The sequence below is a fragment of the Actinia tenebrosa genome, unplaced genomic scaffold (genome assembly GCF_029948245.1).
Source record: "Actinia tenebrosa isolate PJP-AT-01 unplaced genomic scaffold, QUT_ActTen_1.0 PGA_scaffold11__36_contigs__length_13525064, whole genome shotgun sequence".
NCBI classification, from domain to species: Eukaryota; Metazoa; Cnidaria; class Anthozoa; order Actiniaria; family Actiniidae; genus Actinia; species Actinia tenebrosa.
In genome coordinates, this window is record NW_028292571.1 from 5,947,355 (window position 1) to 5,964,459 (window position 17,105).

At 39.2% G+C, this 17,105-nt stretch overlaps 3 protein-coding genes across 4 annotated transcripts in view; 1 reads left to right on the forward strand and 2 right to left on the reverse strand.

Annotated features, from left to right (window-relative positions):
• The window catches only part of LOC116304779 (1-phosphatidylinositol 3-phosphate 5-kinase), a 32,122-nt gene extending 18,381 nt beyond the window's left edge, over positions 1–13,741 (reverse strand). Inside the window, exons 1-14 of the mRNA XM_031714558.2 lie at positions 13,154–13,741; positions 12,081–12,270; positions 11,390–11,754; positions 10,547–10,698; positions 9,835–9,952; positions 8,424–8,615; positions 7,155–7,212; positions 5,956–6,047; positions 4,992–5,293; positions 4,264–4,378; positions 3,477–3,674; positions 2,725–2,910; positions 1,678–1,797; positions 407–1,282 (exon numbers count right to left, since the gene is read on the reverse strand). Coding sequence (XP_031570418.2) covers positions 407–1,282; positions 1,678–1,797; positions 2,725–2,910; positions 3,477–3,674; positions 4,264–4,378; positions 4,992–5,293; positions 5,956–6,047; positions 7,155–7,212; positions 8,424–8,615; positions 9,835–9,952; positions 10,547–10,698; positions 11,390–11,754; positions 12,081–12,270; positions 13,154–13,609 — 3,420 coding nt within the window. The 5' untranslated portion in view covers positions 13,610–13,741. The remainder of the gene's footprint in view (positions 1–406; positions 1,283–1,677; positions 1,798–2,724; positions 2,911–3,476; positions 3,675–4,263; positions 4,379–4,991; positions 5,294–5,955; positions 6,048–7,154; positions 7,213–8,423; positions 8,616–9,834; positions 9,953–10,546; positions 10,699–11,389; positions 11,755–12,080; positions 12,271–13,153) is intronic.
• A 147-nt stretch (positions 13,742–13,888) lies between these two features.
• On the forward strand, positions 13,889–16,868 carry LOC116304782 (RWD domain-containing protein 2A). Its single transcript, XM_031714562.1, has one exon. The coding sequence runs from the start codon at positions 13,895–13,897 to the stop codon at positions 14,807–14,809; it is 915 nt and encodes a 304-aa protein (XP_031570422.1). The 5' UTR covers positions 13,889–13,894; the 3' UTR covers positions 14,810–16,868.
• The window catches only part of LOC116304780 (uncharacterized), a 51,968-nt gene continuing 49,702 nt past the window's right edge, over positions 14,840–17,105 (reverse strand). For both annotated transcript variants that reach the window (XM_089027292.1, XM_089027291.1), the window contains one exon: positions 14,840–16,545. In XM_089027292.1, coding sequence (XP_088883418.1) covers positions 16,340–16,545 — 206 coding nt within the window. In that variant the 3' untranslated portion in view covers positions 14,840–16,339. The remainder of the gene's footprint in view (positions 16,546–17,105) is intronic.

Genomic DNA, 17,105 nt, shown 5'->3' on the forward strand with positions numbered 1-17,105 from the left:
GTATCGTGGTTATCAAACTCAGAAAAGGCTTAAGGGAACATAAAGGGGAAGCTATGAAAAAGATCACATGACTGAGGACAGACGTAAGGGGTGGTATGGGAACAGTACAAGCTTTCAACTTTTACTCTTTAAAATTTCAATCGCCTTACTTTACATAACGTTTCATTTTTTAATACTAGAGTGCACATTATATCTGTGAAACAGTATTATGTAACTAGCCAGGGGCGTAGCGGGAACCCAGAAATTTAAGATGGGGGGGGGGGGGGGGGGAGCACGTACCGCCCCTTGCCCCACCCTCCCTACGCTGGTGCCACTTGCACTAATGTGGACTAAGTAGCACTGATGGACTATTCAAGAAAAACGGACCGGAAAAAAATAAAAACTAATAACAATCAGAATGACTGACCTTCCTGTTAAAGTGAACAGGTGAAGCCAGACCATCTTGAGTTCTGCACTTGACATCTAAAGAGCTGATCTTTCGGCCATTTTTCTCAGTATTTGAGTCCTTTCTTTTTTTACCATCCACAGTATCAAACTCATTCTCTTTTCCCTCATCCTCAGATTCCATTATAAGCCATTTAGACTTGCGTCGTCCATCAGATTCAACATTGCGTCTCTTCAGAAAAATACGACCCCCCTGAGATCTAAAATCTGCTACAACCCCTAGTATAAACTGATCATTACTATTGACCACTACACTAGGGCACACGAATGGATGAGCTTCAAGGATTTGTACACTTTTGTGGACATTACGTTTGAGATTAGGAAGCTCGAACTCTTCAAGCTCCTTCTCAGTAAGACAACTGCCTTGCTTCTCATTGGCTAGTCGGGCAGACCAGTAGATCTCCTTAGGAAGACGTGGCCTCACAGCACACCTGACGCCTTCTGGTGTAAGTAGATAAGGGAGGGGGTATCTCACGTGGGGAGAGGTAGACAGAACTGTACGATCAAGAGCTTGCTGGAAAATCACAGCCTCGTTCAAGCTCTCCTTTGTATCGAGATCGCAATTTCCTTCTTCTGCTTCTTTGATTGTTTCTGTGTTTGAATTCTCGTTAATTGAAGTTGATGAGCTATCGTTAGGATACATTGGTTTTTCAGGAAGAGCAAACTCGTCCATAAGGAAGGCCGTCTCTAGTTTCTGACTGTATGAAACGTATGTCACAAACTGGACGATCTTCTTGACTTTAGCGAGGACAAGTCTGTTGCCACCTCGTAGCGATACTGTACAGCCCAGCTCAGGGGGGCAGCCATCGAAGAACATTAGGGTTTTTGTCTCTCCATTCTGTTAAAGACAGAGAGCTGATTCAGGTTTAGATTATTTTGCTAAGAAGTGGCAGCCATGTTGACTGGAGCAATAGATTCTCCCCACACCACCCCCCAAAGATCTATCCTTAGTATCTATTCTTAGTGCAGTCACCGTCAACGTCACCGTCACCGTACCGTTATCCCACCATCATTACCATCATCACCACCACCACAAGAAGTATAGTTAACAAAATCCAGCAGCAACAAAAACAGCACTTCGCAATAACAGCAAAAGGATGAGGAGGAGCTGGAAAAGATCGGATGAAAAGGCAAAAAAAAAAAAAAAAAAAAAAAAAGAAAGAAAAAAGAAACGAAACGAAACGTGAAATACAAAACCAGCATTGTACAATATAAACCTAATTATTAAATTACCTTCAAAGTGTATTTTTGTACTCTGAATTGCTGACATGTGCCAAGATGTGGACAGCTTAGCTGTTCCATTGACCTTAGAATGTCTGCTTTAGTACATCGAGCAACACGCTCTATAACCTCCTATTGGATAATATATTATGTACTGGTTATAACTACACTAAATTTAAAGGAGTGCTGGACAGTAAAAGTCACTCACATAGCAGAAGTGACCATCTTGTTAATAGACCATTTTCGAATTCGTAAATGATTCCAGACTCATTTACTCAGGATTCGCCATATTTCAGTGTCATAATATTCACAACTTCCAACGGTAAAGTAAAGAATGCACAAATCTAACGATACAAACACTGAAATTCCACGGACCTTCACTGGAAGACATGAATATTCTGCACAAAGTCGAGACTAATCCTGAGCAACAGAGAATACTCCTTTTTACAGTTTCATTCAGTGACCACGAATAATAATTCCTAGCCGAGGCTGGAGTTTCCGCGCATAGCAAAACTACAGTTTATCATGCGCGGTAACTTCAGCATCGGCTAGGAACTATTATTCGTGGTCACTGAATGGAACTGTAAAAAGGAGTATTAGAAACTCGAGCATTGAGTTCCCTCTAAGCACTCTTGGAACATCAAAAGACACGATACTCACGAATAAAGCACTTTAAAGGCGTCTGTGGCTCAGAAGCGTGGCGAGAGCCCCTGATTTTGAAGGGGTGATTGGTAAAGCAGGGGCGGGAAGGTTGAACGCGCCTTTTGCGCAAACGTCGTTCCCGCCAAATCCACAGTAACACCAATAGTGTAAGCAATTGAAAACCAGTAAGTCGCAAAAGGTTTTTCTGTAAGTACGACTTGGAAAAAAGATGTAGGGGTGCGGAGTAAAACAGTCATAGGCGAGTTAGCCTGCGAAAACAACCACAGACCGCCGGCAACGCAGTCTAAAGGTGAAGTGTATAAAAGAATATACAAGTGGGATATCCCATTGTTTGCGACTAGAAACCCTTGTATAAGTGTGCATAAATGTCTCCGAATGAAGTTATCAAATACCCACCGGCTTGACGTTTAAGGCAAGAGTAATACCATGCTGTAACAACATATCCTGAGCTAAACGAGACACTGTTTTCTCCACCAGCAACACGTTTGGTCTTAAAGCCGCTACCCGAGCGACAAAGTTCTTGAGGAATTCGTTCTCTTGTAGGATCAAAGGATCAAGAGAAGCCAATCTGTTTTCTTTGCGCTGAAACAACATGGAATAGCATTTACACCTGTTACACAAAACGTTGTCATCGCCCAAATACCAACGGTAAAGTAAAGTACAACTTCATGACTACAAAACCCAACGGACTTTCAATGGAGCAAAGGAATGTTATACATAAAATCTAAGCCGAAGGCCGAGCAACAGATAATTCGAAACTCAATCACACGCGCCCTCTAGCGATTGTTTCTGTCGCAACGAAGAAGGTTTTGGTGGACATCAATCACAAGGCGTTTCTATAAAATTGTCGGGAAACACAATGCTGTAAGGGCACGTGCCTATAGAATGTCATGGAAACGCCTTGATTGACGTCCACCAAAACCTTCTTCGTCATGACAGAAACAATCGCTAGAGCGGCGCGGTTTGGGTGGACGTCAATCACAAGGCAATTCCATAACATTGTCGGAATCACAAAGCTGTAAGGTCTTGTGCCTATAGATTGTCATAGAAACGCCTGAGGCGTGTTCGGCGACTGAGGAAGTTATTGTAATATTTCTTAGAGCTACTTGCGAGTGAAAGAGTGAACGAGTGTGAAGACAATGCACTACCTGATAATCAATTGCACAACACAGAACAAGAATCCTCGGATTGACAAAGGAATTGCACATCTTTTTATTGGAGACATTCTTGGTAAACCCAACGCCCCAGACAACTTCGCAATCACTCTTTTTGCCACCTGGGATCTTTTTGAACTTGACGTACTGTCGTATATCCATGTCATCGTCTTTGCGCACGTCAGGGGCAACCTTGTAACATAAACGTTAAGGGAAAAGTATTTATTAATGCTATCATTATCATTAGTTTATTATTAATATTTTACTATTAATAACTTTCATTTATATTTTGTTGTCGACAAAAAATGGAGCTGTCTTTTTTGAAATAGGGAGACACCAGGAAACGTGTCTGCCGTCACCATAGCGATGGCGTAGCAAAATATTTTAAAACGTTTAACAATGTTTTTTTGTGTGTTGTAAACTGGCTGGATTCGTAGACTATATCTCTAACGTAACTTCGTTTGGTATTAAATTGTACGTTGATGTTGATGATGAGGCTGCTGATGACAACCATGATGACGATAATGTTGATGGTGATGAAACTATTGAGAATGTTGATGATGACGACGATGAAGATAGTGCTGCTGATAAGGGTTATGATAATAAAATGCTGATGATGACGAGTGCCGATAATGATGATAATAATAATGAAAATGCTTTTGACGAACACGATGATATGAAGGTGTTTGTTGTTTATAGCATATTGATTTTTTTCCCAGCAGTAATAGCAAGATCATCGTTAGTAAATTTTTGGTTATTCCATCTGTTGAACATCTAGTACCTTTTCACTTATCTCTGCCACCAGAGGCATGATAACATCTCTCCATTCCAATGACAGACCAGCATCTGTTAACAACTGCTCCACGAGACGAGAAACGTGAATAGCACGTGATTTGCTGAAAACGAACAAGTCAACTGCCCATCAAGGCAATGGCTGTACTGTTGGGGTAGGGAGATTTCGTATGAAATCATGGAACAAGGGCATCTGGCTATTAAATGCTATCCTCACAAAACAAGTACAATTTTACTAAATGGACTACTTCGTTACGGCGGCCATCTTGCCAGGGGACAAAACAAAACAAAGATGACGGAAAATATATAGAGTTTCGTGTGTTTGTCTTTCTTTCATGGGTAAAGGTGATCGATGTGCCGTCTTAATGCATCTTTTGTTGTATTTTCTTGTGGTGAGCTGTTAATATCAATCGACGTCATTGCTTCAGAAAAAGCTTTATTTCCCCCCTGGACGCCCCATAATGCCTTGCGATCCAAAATGCCGCCGTATCGAGAAGGGGTTAGCACGTGCCACCTACATCTGGTGGCATGCATGATGCGTGTGGGGCTAGGAGATGCGGGCCAGTAGATGTAGGTGGCACGTGCTAACCTTACTTGGCCGTATCGTCGAAGTAGTCCATTAAAGACGTCTAGTAACAACTCCTCCCCCTCCCCCCCCCCCTCACCCAGTAGAAAAAGAAATAACGCTCAATCAAATAAAACGTGGTGAACTCTCACCATATTCTTTCCATCGCAAGCCTCTCATTATTGTCGTCTCTCAGTGTTTTTGGATCGTCCGGTTTAGGTCTATCAACACCAATTCGCCTTGCCATAATGGCACCTTTTAGAACGTCTTCAGCGCTAGTTGCTAAGACAGGAGTTTCTGAGGCTTTCCTGTTGTGAGATGCTCTTAACGAGGTTATCGGGTAGCCTTCAGTGTACACGTACTGTTCTAAGGGGGGAGGGGGTACGTCGGTGGTTAAGGACAATGTTGGGCCTTGATTGTCTGTGTTTTGTCTTTCATTTGAACCAGTGTTTCCCTGGAGAGAGAGGTGAAGAAAAGAAAGAAGTTAAAATGACATGCATAAAGAGGAAATAGTTTCGGATTTTTTTTTAGATTAAAAACATTTATATTAGGATCTAGAAAGGAACCCTCAGATTTTATCGATACCCTGAAACAACCTCTGGGGTGTTTTAAGTCAGGGAATGGTTAACTCACAGATCGAACCCTGAAACAACCTCTGGGCTGATCTAAGTCAGGGCATGGTTAACTCACAAATCCAACCATGAAACAACCTCTGGGCTGATCTAAGTCAGGGCATGGCTAACATACAGATTGAACCGTGAAACAACCTCTGGGCTGATCAAAGTCAGGGCATGGTTAACTCACAGATCGAACCCTAAAACAACCTCTGGGCTGATCTAAGTCAGGGCATGGCTAACTCACAGATCGAACCCTGAAACAACCTCTTGGGTGATCTAAGTCAGGGCATGGTCATCATTTTGTCACGCAAAGTTTTTTATTTTTCATTTTTTCGTGGGAGAGAAACGTCGCGTGACAACATAACAACCCTAGGAACATTTGTTTACCACCATCCCACTAATAAGGTTATGAGGTTCTGAAGTTAAAATGTCACGCATTCGCACTGAACATTTCTCAATATCCTCAGTATGTATTGAAAAAATTATTGACTTTACTAACTTCACCAAAATGATCCAGATTTACTTTCAGTGATAGTTCACTCTCTTCTTCTTCAGTTGCAGTTGTTGCGTCAAGGTCTAAAAGTTTTGCACCTAAACAAAAACAAAAGTTAGAGACAAAAGCGTTCTGTAATGTTACCTATTTCAATTCAAGGTCCGCCGGTCTGTCTCAATAGGCCCTCTGCAGCTCAGTAATCACGTGCTGATTAATTCACTGAGAGCAAATGAATGAACATCTTGATTCCCATGGGTGAAATATACTGGTGAGCAAACAAAATTTCTACAACCTGTTTCGAGAGATCGTAACAAAACTGCATTTCGTAACACACTGGTTACACATCGTTTCATTGAGTTCTTTACAAGAAGCTAAAAAGAATCACCGATTTAAAATAAAATAAAAAATTTTGCTCACCAGTACAGGCACGTGACCGTTAACTGCAAAGGGCCTATTTCAAAAGTACATTGTACATGGTTTTGTACCTTTAGGGCTGGTTCACACTAGTTATATAAGCATACGAACCTCAAAGAGTAGGAATAACAAAAAACTTTCAGTCACTTCGAAAACACTTGCGATCTTATTAGCTAACGCGCGTTCTTTATAATAGGGACTTGAAGATTTGCAAAATCTACGACGGCGAAGTCTACCGGAAGTGTACATAACTTCACTTTAGGGTTTATCGCCTTCAAAGTTTCTCTTCCCCGTGGATGAGTTGATTTTACTGGCAATGTTCTGAATGAAATCTCCAATGAACAGAAACCCCAAAGAGAAATTATTTACACTTCCGGTTGACGTCGCCGTCGTAGATTTTGCAAATCTTAAAGTCCCTTATAGCGCTATCCGACGGATAAATCCTTATCCAGTGGATAAAGTGATGTTGTTAACCTACAAATTTATTCAGTGGATAATATTTATCCGTCGGATAGCGCTTTCCACTCTTCGTACAACCAGGCCCAGAATAGATGCGTAGATGCGTGAGAGCTTTTATAAATGTGGTAAGCGCAGACATGTAAAACGAGGCATTTTCGGGCAGTGTTTATAAGAAACCTTGGAAATCACAGAGTTAAAGGCGATTTCTAACCAAACCTTTGAAGAAAATATTTTATCTGTTTTGAGTTTTATTTATTCAAAAAATTATAATCTTTCTCCTGACATTAAATATGAGCGAAGGGGGTGGCTAGCCATTCCTTGTATTGCAATACCTGATGCTCTGGAATGTTTAGGCACGTTCAAAATTCCTGCGGGCGAAACAGGATCTACCTATGAAAGGAAATTCAGAATTAGTAAATTACGTAATTTCAGGGATGTTAATACTGTGCCTGCCCTTGTTATTTAATTGTCACAGAGTTTGAACTGTGAGTTAGCCATGCCCTGACTTAGATCAGTCCAGAGGTTGTTTCAGTGTTTGATCTGTGAGTTAGCCATGCCCTGACTTAGATCAGCCCAGAGGTTGTTTCAGGGTTTGATCTGTGAGTTAGCCCTGCCCTGACTTAGATCAGCCCAGAGGTTGTTTCAGGGTTCAATCTGTATGTTAGCCATGCCCTGACTTAGATCAGCCCGGAGGTTGTTTCGGGGTTCAATGTGTGTGTTAGCCATGCCCTGACTTAGATCAGCCCAGAGGTTGTTTTAGGGTTCAATCTGTGAGTTAGCCATGCCCTGACTTAGATCAGCCCAGAGGTTGCTTCAGGGTTTGATCTGTGTGTTAGTCATGCCCTGACTTAGATCAGTCCAAAGATGTTTCAGGGTTTGATCTGTGAGTTAGCCCTGCCCTGACTTAGATCAGCCCAGAGGTTGTTTCAGGGTTGGATCTGTGAGTTAGCCATGCCCTGACTTTGATCAGCCCAGAGGTTGTTTCAGGGTTTGATGATCTGTGAGTTAGTCATGCCCTGACTTAGATCAGTCCAGAGATGTTTCAGGGTTTGATCTGTAAGTTAGCTATGCCCTGACTTAGATCAGTCAAGGGGTTGTTTCAGGGTTAATATGTGAGTTAACCGTACCCTGACTTAGATCAGCCCAGAGGTTGTTTCAGGGTTAATATGTGAGTTAGCCGTGCCCTGACTTAGATCAGCCCAGAGGTTGTTTCAGGGTTAATATGTGAGTTAGCCATGCCCTGACTTAGATCAGTCAAGGGGTGGTGTTAGGGTTAGGTTTTTTGAATGAAACGTGTTTGGTGAGGCTGCAAGTGGTCATAGCATTGGTCTCACAATTCGGTGGTGCTGGGTTCGAGTACCGCTGTGGCCACTACCTGACTGTATTTGTCCTGATTCCTGATTAGTTCAGATTCAGTTTCTCGACCATGCTTGTAAATAGCCAACTGGTTTGCCTCCTTTCCAGTTGAGATTCTTAAAAACACTTTGTTTCTTTGATTATTTCTTCATTTCAGTTTCATTTCAGTGTCCCAAATTAATTAGTTGTACAAACTAAATACATTGGCACTCAAATAAAGTTATTTATTTTTGATTTACAAATACCTCTACAGATTCTCCTACATCAAGCTCTTCTCCACTCTCATAACCTGGAAGCTGTCTGAACCACTGTGGTGCCGTTTCATCATCATCTTCGTTTTCATCTTCACTGTCTTCATTCAATGATTCCCCTTTTAGACTGCTTTCTAAATGAAATCTGGATGATCGAGGATTGCCTGCCTGATCTTTGAGTGCAACCTAAACAATTACGATTGTTCAACTATTAAACATAACTCAATAACAAAAACCATCTTTTTTCCTACTAATAAAGAAAAAGAAATAATGAATTTTGCTTTATTTTTTTAGTAATTAAAAAGCTTGTTTCTTATTGGCTGAAAAAGGTTTAAATTGTCAATTCTGTGCAAATATTTAATTAAATTTATAAAGCTTGAGCTCAGCACTATAATGTACAACATCTATAAATAGCAACACCCACAAATAGCACAATGGATTTTTTATTGACCTTAAACCAGCTGCACGCAAGAAAATGTTTGATTGTCAGAATGTAGCTACAGTAAAGACGGTAAAAACTATGATTGCTACCTGACTAATGCTGGTTTTCACTTGACATCAGCTTCATCAGCTGAATCACAAGTTTTCAACAGAATTCTTTCTGGTTGACAGCACATGGTGGTCAGTGTTTGACAACCATTTGGAGCAGATAATGAGATTCAAAGATTTATATATATATATATATATATATATATATATTTGTTTTAGAAGAAAAAGTCAAGACAACATTTTTCCAGACAAGCCTGTTTTGTGAATTGCTTCACTCTTCAGGCTTGTCGGGAAAAATGTTGTCTTGACTTTTTCTTCTCAAACAAATATTCTGCTCTACTTCTATCGATGTATTGAGCACTATTTTACGGAAAATTGACTCACAGATTTCTTATATATATATATATATAATATTTATTTAATTTAGTGCTTTTTACTTATAGCTCAAAAGCACTTTAGATTTAGACTAATGCTACTACTACTAATAATAATAAAGAAAGATAACCTAGTAATGTCAAGACTCAGTCATAAAATCTTAAAATCGGGAGAAAAAACGTCATTAAATATTAATTATTTTTATCAGCTGATTAAACCAGGAAACATTAAATACTATCATAATTCACTTTTGTTGATTGAAAGCAAAAACATTAAAAAATACGTAGAAGAATCATGGGTAGATCTAGGAGTTTGAATAGGGGAGGTCACAAAATTGAGAAGATGCACCTTTCAAGCAATTAACAATATTTCATTTTTATACTATTAAACCAAACAATTTATTCCGAGCTAGATCAAGGGGATCCACCCAGCTGAGACTGGAACTGCTCACAGTCTATCTGCAGTGGAAAGCCCTTTCTGGCATATCACAATATCATTGTACAATGATGGAACTTCACTACTTCTCACGGATCATACTTACTGAGCCAGGTTGATACAGGGCATACTCATCACAGAAGTCTTGCACATCTCTTGTCTGAGGTACAGGCTCTAGCCAACCAGATTCTAACAAGGCTTGACCAATAGCTACAGCTTGATATCTAAGGAAGATTATGAGTCAAACACTACAGTATTAGAGAGTTAAACATGTTGATGTAGATGTTGCTGATGATGTTGATGTTGATGTTGATGATGATGAAAATGATGACAATGATGATGCTGATAATGATGATGTTTAAAATCATGACGACAGCAATGATGATGATGAATATGATGATGATGTTGATGATGTTGATGTTGATGATGATAATGCAGGCCTCGAAATAACGGGCGGTCATACATTGGTCGATACTGTATGTCGGGCTAAATACATTTTTGACCAGTCATTGACAATTTTTGGACGGTCAAAAACAGATGATGTTATAATGATTATGATGATGATGATGTTGATAATGATGATGAAGATATGATGACGATGATGATGATGGCACCTGGTGATCAGGTGGCAATGTTAGAAAAAACATAAATACACAGTTGTGTGTGGTCACATTTTCACGTTTTAAAAATTTTCTCCCCTTCAGATAAATGGCAGAACAGAAAAACTCAGAACCTCATGGACAAAATAAAGAAATATGTGTAGCAAGGTTCAAATATCTACGGTGAGCAACAAGCATTAAATTTAGATCCTGGCTCACCTCGTCATTGCCTTTTCATGGGTGATAAGCCATTCAACCAGATCAGTTGCAACAAAGCAATTCTGATACGTTTTTAGTCTGAACCTATGACTTTGAAGCTCTAGACCAGACCTTTTGGACATTATCAGGTGCCATATTTCTCGAAGTGAGTCCTTAAATAAAAAGAAATATGATTATTGATCATATTGTATTTTGTAAATCTTCCATGGTTTTAATAGTTAACTAGTATATTTCCTTCATGAAGCCCCTGGGGTTTTTTATTTTTCAGTGCTTTTGGACTGGGGGTTTATTAAAGGGGGAGGGGACAGGGGGCTGATTAGAGGATGAGGGCTTTTTTCTTATCTTTTGAAATTCATAATTATTCTAAATATTCATAATCTTGACAGAAGAAATGACTTTAAAAAGGCCTGCCAAGGGAAAACAACCACAACATTCCTTAGGGTTGGGGGCTTATTAGGTGCTGGGGGCTTAATATTTAATTTTTGACACCTCGGACTGGGGACTTATTAGAAGGGGGGCTTTATGATTAAGACTGAGAGCCTATTTACTTTTTGGCACCTCATTCTGGGAGCATATTAGAGGGACCCCCGGGCTTAATTATTAAAGGCTGGTGGCTTAAAAGAGGAAATGCTGTAGTTTAGTTTATGAGGAAACCAGAGAAACAGACATTGTGTAGTTCCAGAAATCATCCATACACACCCCACAGAGGAACTTGGAATTTCCAAAGAGTAGGGGGGTCAGAGAAAGAACAAATATTACAGAGTTTGTATAAAAGAAAAATTGGAATTTCCAGGGGGTAGGGGGGTATGGATAATTTTTGGAACTACACATTTGTATTTTTACCTGTTTGAGCATGTTAGCCTCTGCTGCACAAACACCAAAAGCATCAAAAGGACTTCTGACATTCTGCATAGCAGATGAAGGCCGACTCTCTCTCTGTTCAAGCTTATCAATGTATATACTACTAGTGCTACTAGAGCTTGTCTTTCTGCTACTTGATATCGAGTATTTATCATCTTCATCAAATGGATTGCCAGCTCTTGGTACACTCAGGGTATTCAGTGAGCTAGAGTGGTGTAATGAGTAATCAGTATCCATGGATACAGCTTGGATATCAGCTTGGAGTTGTTCTAGGTTTCTAAGCATGTCAGGCGATTGTGTGTAGGTTTGAAATATCTTGTTGCAGTATGTGCACACACGCAGGCCCCCTAAAATGCATACATTTATGTAATTAATAAGATTCGCAGAGCTAATACTACCAATAATTTATCATGATTGTATAGTTCCAGAAAATATACCACCCACGGAGGAAACTGGAAATTCTGGAGGGGAGGGGGTCAAAGAAAGAACAAAATTACAGAGTTCGTATGGAATAAAATTGGAAATTTCTGGGGGTAGGGGGTACCTTTTACAAATTCCCTCCATGGTGGAGGTATGGATATTTTCTGGAACTACACATTATGCATTGAAACAATTACATTTGCAGCAAAGCAAAATGCATGTACTGTAGCATTAATTTTAATTTTCTAGTTACCTGAATACCCCATCAATTCCCCTGGGATTTCAATATTGCAACATCTATAGCAGAATATTTGTCCACATAGCCTACAGTGGTGGCGTCTTCTAAAAGTATTAAACTTCTCTCCACATTCATAGCATTCTTTACAGTGTTCATCTGGCATCCAGTACTGTTTGAAATGACTCTCATTGTATGGTTGGAAGGGCTGTAAAAACATAATGGCCGTCAATTAACATGGAGGTCAATCCAACCATTTCTTCAGGTGAGTAAATTTCTTCTAAACTGTTATCCAAAATTTACCTGTGTCTCAAAGCTCACACACAGGATTTATAATGGCTTCAGTTTTGGGGGAGGTCAAACACACATGTAAGGAGGAGGTGATGGTGGGGTCTGGGAAAAACAGCCAACAATTATTTTGCAGCTTGGCCAAATTTAAACACCAAATCGAAAGATGGATGGAAATATGCTGACCAATTTGAATAACGATTGTTCTGGACTAGCCTCATGTTTGTTCATGTTGGAACACAAAAGCATGTGAGGCTAGTCAGTCCAGAACAATACAGTACATAGTTATTCAAATTGGTCGTAATATTTTAGCCTGCGTAGCGGCCCAAAGGGAAGGGAAAGGGAGGGAAGGGGGACTGGGGAAAGGAAGGGAGGAAAGGTAAGGCCTGCAATGAACCCCCTTGATTTTTCCTACGAACATTCAGAATCCAAACATTAATTTTGATTGGCTGATAAGTTCGATGCGCCAATCAGATGTCAGTGGAGTTGATTCAGATACTTTATTTTTTCATTTGATTGGTTGAGAGTTTGCATATAAATTGGATCATAAACAACGAAAAAAATGTAAGAAAGATTAAAGATGAAAAAAGCTGAGATCAATAACACTAATCAAACAAACATTTTCAAAACAAACACAAACAAAAAAGAACAATATAAAAACCAACACATAACATTAATACCTAATACCTATCTAGTGAAAAATGGTTATCAATATAAAAGCTTACTAATCACGGCCCTCTTCAATGACTTATTCCAGACATTGTACTCTTATGAACAAAATATCCAACACAAGAAAAGTTTACCTGGTCTCCCTTGGAATAGTCCGCAGCAGCACTCAGTCTTTTAAATAACGCACTCAAGTTCCTATATCCTTGAGGGAGTTGCTTCCCTTGGCCTGGAGAGCCCGATGACCCTGACCCCTGTCGACGATGAAAACGAGGAGATGACCAAGATCGCGGGATTTTACTCCTTAATGAACCTGGAGAAGATCGCCATTGGAATGATGAAGTAGAACTTTTTGGCTTATCTTCATTCTTGGTTGCTGCATTTGAAACAGCCTTAGCCCCGCTTGATTTCGGTAATGCTTTTGGCTCAGAACTCTTCCATTGAAATAATTTCGAGAAGAAGTAACTCCCTTTAGTGTCTTCTGGACTTAAAGGTGTGAAAGAAGTGAAGCTATACTCATTTCCTTCGGATTTTGGAATCTGTCTTGTCGAATGCCCATGCAGTTTTCCGATCGAACTTGGAGAATTTTGCATCGTCTTTCATATCATAAGCCATTAATGACAACCATACTTCCTAATTCTATATCGTAGGGTCGCTAAATCCGTAAAATAAAGAAGAAATAAAAGGAAAATTTGCAACAATTTCGCAGAAAACCAGAACTCAAAATTGTAAATTTTGTTTTGCTGCGAAGCTTGAGCCCGCGAATCATGTGCTGATCTAAGTAGAAAAACTTTTGATTGGTTGAAAATTTTGAGATTGACCAATCAAATGCTATCTTTTAGGAAAGTTCTACCCATGTAGTTTCTCGTGTTCGTGTAATGGCGGACGAAGTAGAAGATGTTTTCATGGATAGTTTACAATTACAGCTCTCTGAAGTGGAAATGCTGCAATCGATGTTTCCCAACGAGGAGGAATTTCGTTTGGAAGACCCTGGGGTACTAGTTGATGTACAGGAATTCATTTCAAGAAGGTCTAAAGTCCTTCCTTCACGAATAAGCTTCTTCCTCACAGTGGAATCTGAAGCAAAACAAAGAGATGATGAATCAAGGTCGTTGAAGAATGGAGCCTTTATTTTTGAAATGTACTGTAGTCTCCCACATGATTATCCAAATGAAAAACCAGAATTATATGTAAGGTCGCCGCAGTCTATAAACAGAGAAATACAGAAAAAGCTGAACCAGGAATTGAAGGACTTTCTTTCAACTTTGGACCCAGGTGAACTTTGTATTGTCCCTGCCATCCAATGGTTACAAGAAAATTCCCTAAATTACGCAGAGATGTGCTCAAAGCAATGTAACAATACCGTAGAAAGTTACCATAGTGTTAAAGATGATGGACAGTTTGTAAGAATGTGGATGTACATGCACCATATTTACAGCAAAACCAAAAGAAAAATTATTTTGGACTGGTCTTCAGACTACAACTTGACTGGGTTTTCGTTGCCAGGCAAGCCTGGGGTGGTTTGTATCGAGGGTGACGAAGCTAATGTTGAAGAATATTACTCAAAACTAAGACGTTTAAACTGGAAAAAGATTACCTGTCGCCACAGACAACTTGGAGAAAGTAATCTAAGTATTGATGTGCAAAGAGTTTTTAAAGGTTTTAAAGAATTAGCCTTTGATGTGCATGGCACGAGAGAGGGTCATATGGACATGGGGCAATTTTTTCAATATTTACAGAAACACCATCTCAGTGAAGTGTTTCCCATTTTATTTGGAGTAGAAGGAAAGTAAGTATGGGAAAGTATGAGACAACTATACAAATAATGTTTTTAACATTTTAATAGATCCGCAAATCAAATAAGCTATAATTATTTTTCAAGATATATTTATATCTCAAGCTCGCTACTTTTTTGGTTTAAGCAAACTGCCCCAAACCCTAGCAAATGAATACCAAGCAAAGACTTTATTTCCCCTTCAGCTAGTATGCTAGCACTAGCAAACAAGTATATTTAGAATATGCAGATAATATTTGGAATAGTCTACCAATATGTCTATGCATATGGCCATCTAAGTTATTTTGAATCTGGGATTCCCAGGAATCCAGAATTCTCTCATTCCTCTGATTCTGGTAAGCTATTCTGTGGTTCAACTCCCAAGACATGCTAGTAACAGAATTTTGGACCCAGGGAGCTTTAAAGCACTGTGGTGCATTATAGTAACAGCAAAAGACAACACAGGCCAACTATAGAAAAGTCTATAGGGCAAAAGCTATTTTTTTCTAACATACTGTAGAATTAAGGAATATAAGATGAGCGCACATGTCTCTGTACTGTGACATACGTAGCATGCTGGGAGCTGTGGAGCACAAAACAAGCTTAGGAACATGAGGTATAGCTGAGTGTTCTCTTGCTTTTCGAGTGCTCTATGGCTCATACTGTTTTTATCACAGTATGACATAAGCAGCGATTTTATATTGCTTTCAAAAATTCATGAATAATTAAAGACCCTTTGAACCAATTGAAGCGACCATACCTGTCACATGCATGGATCTTAAACCCCCTAAATACCTCTTCATTAGTTTTCTTTATATAAGGAATACTAATCAATGCTAATGAGGATGACTTTATCATAGATAAAGGTACATCCAGGCATAGATCCTCATCAAGCTCAGTCTCACATAAGATCATGGATGACCCACAAAATATCGCCGAGTAGTGCCCCTGTCTTGAGTTGGTCATGCTGTCTTCAATTTTTGGGAGCCTTTTTTGGACTCACTGAGCATGACAGTGATGTACAAACCTCACTGTGCATAATATTGATGTACAAACATCTATCAAAGTAGAAATCTCTATGTTTGCGACATGTATGGTAGCTGTAATTCAACCAAAGGTTTGTGAATTATACCTAAGTTTTTGAAGCAGTTCAGTGCTTCAGGGTCCCATTTCAAAATATTTACAAACACTTGTTACAAAGGGTATGACATCTGAAAAACCCTCGTTACAAAGGGTATGACATCCAAAAAAAATCAAGTAGTTTTTGCACTACAGCTAAATAAGACAATATTCAAAAAGATTATGAATTCAATTATATTAAGAGCTGAGAAGAACAGGGAGAAAGAAAACAAATCAGAAAATTTAGGGAGAAGGGGGAGCCAACATGACAAGTGAGAAAAAAATTATTATCCAGTTCAATTTAATTAACATTTTGCTGAAGTTTGTCAATTTTTGGGGAGAGAGAAATAGCTGAAAAAATTATGGAGGGAGAAAAATGGCTGGAAATAATTTAAAATACTTGTTCCTTTCTGCTCTGTCGATCAAGTATTCACAACCTTTTGGTCTTTAGACCTCCAAGGTTGATGCGAATAGCCTTTTTAAACAGTTTGGATGAATTATTTTTTTCTTGTCGTTCATCTTCGTCATTGATCTTCTCCTCTTCATCTCCTTCCTGCTCTTCATTACTTTCACCCCCATCATCCATATCAACTTCAGTTAAACCATATTCTCCTGCAACATCCCCAAGACCGGCTTCTGCAAGCAAACCAAAAAATACAAAGTTATGTCACCTAAAATTGGACAGGCCATAAGACTACATTGCAGAACCAAATGCAAACCACGAAAAAAAAGAAAAAGAAAAAAAAAAAAACGAAACGAAAAGCAAAAAAACAAAAAAAAAAAAACCCGAGTAAACATAATAAACTAGTTCAAGATCTTTTAATCCGACGAAGGACTAGCGTCCGAAATGTCAGTAAGTTTTTTCATCTTTTCACGGTGCATAATCTACCTTTTTATCATTACTAGTTCAAGATATGAGAACCACAAATCATTGAATAAATTGAAATAAGTTAATTGAACACCGTTAAAAAGGCATACATAGTTCCCCGCCCCCTAAATCAATAAAAAATACCATCTCGATGCATATAAATTCTATATAGAGGATATTACATGGGCGCGCGAAGATATGAATTTTATCTTCGAGTGTTCAATTCGATCACGGAATGAGGGCCACAGGTTTGTTAGCCATCGGCTATTAAGTGCTACCCTCGTAAAAAAGGACTTTTTAAAACAAAAGCTCAAAAATTCTTTATTAA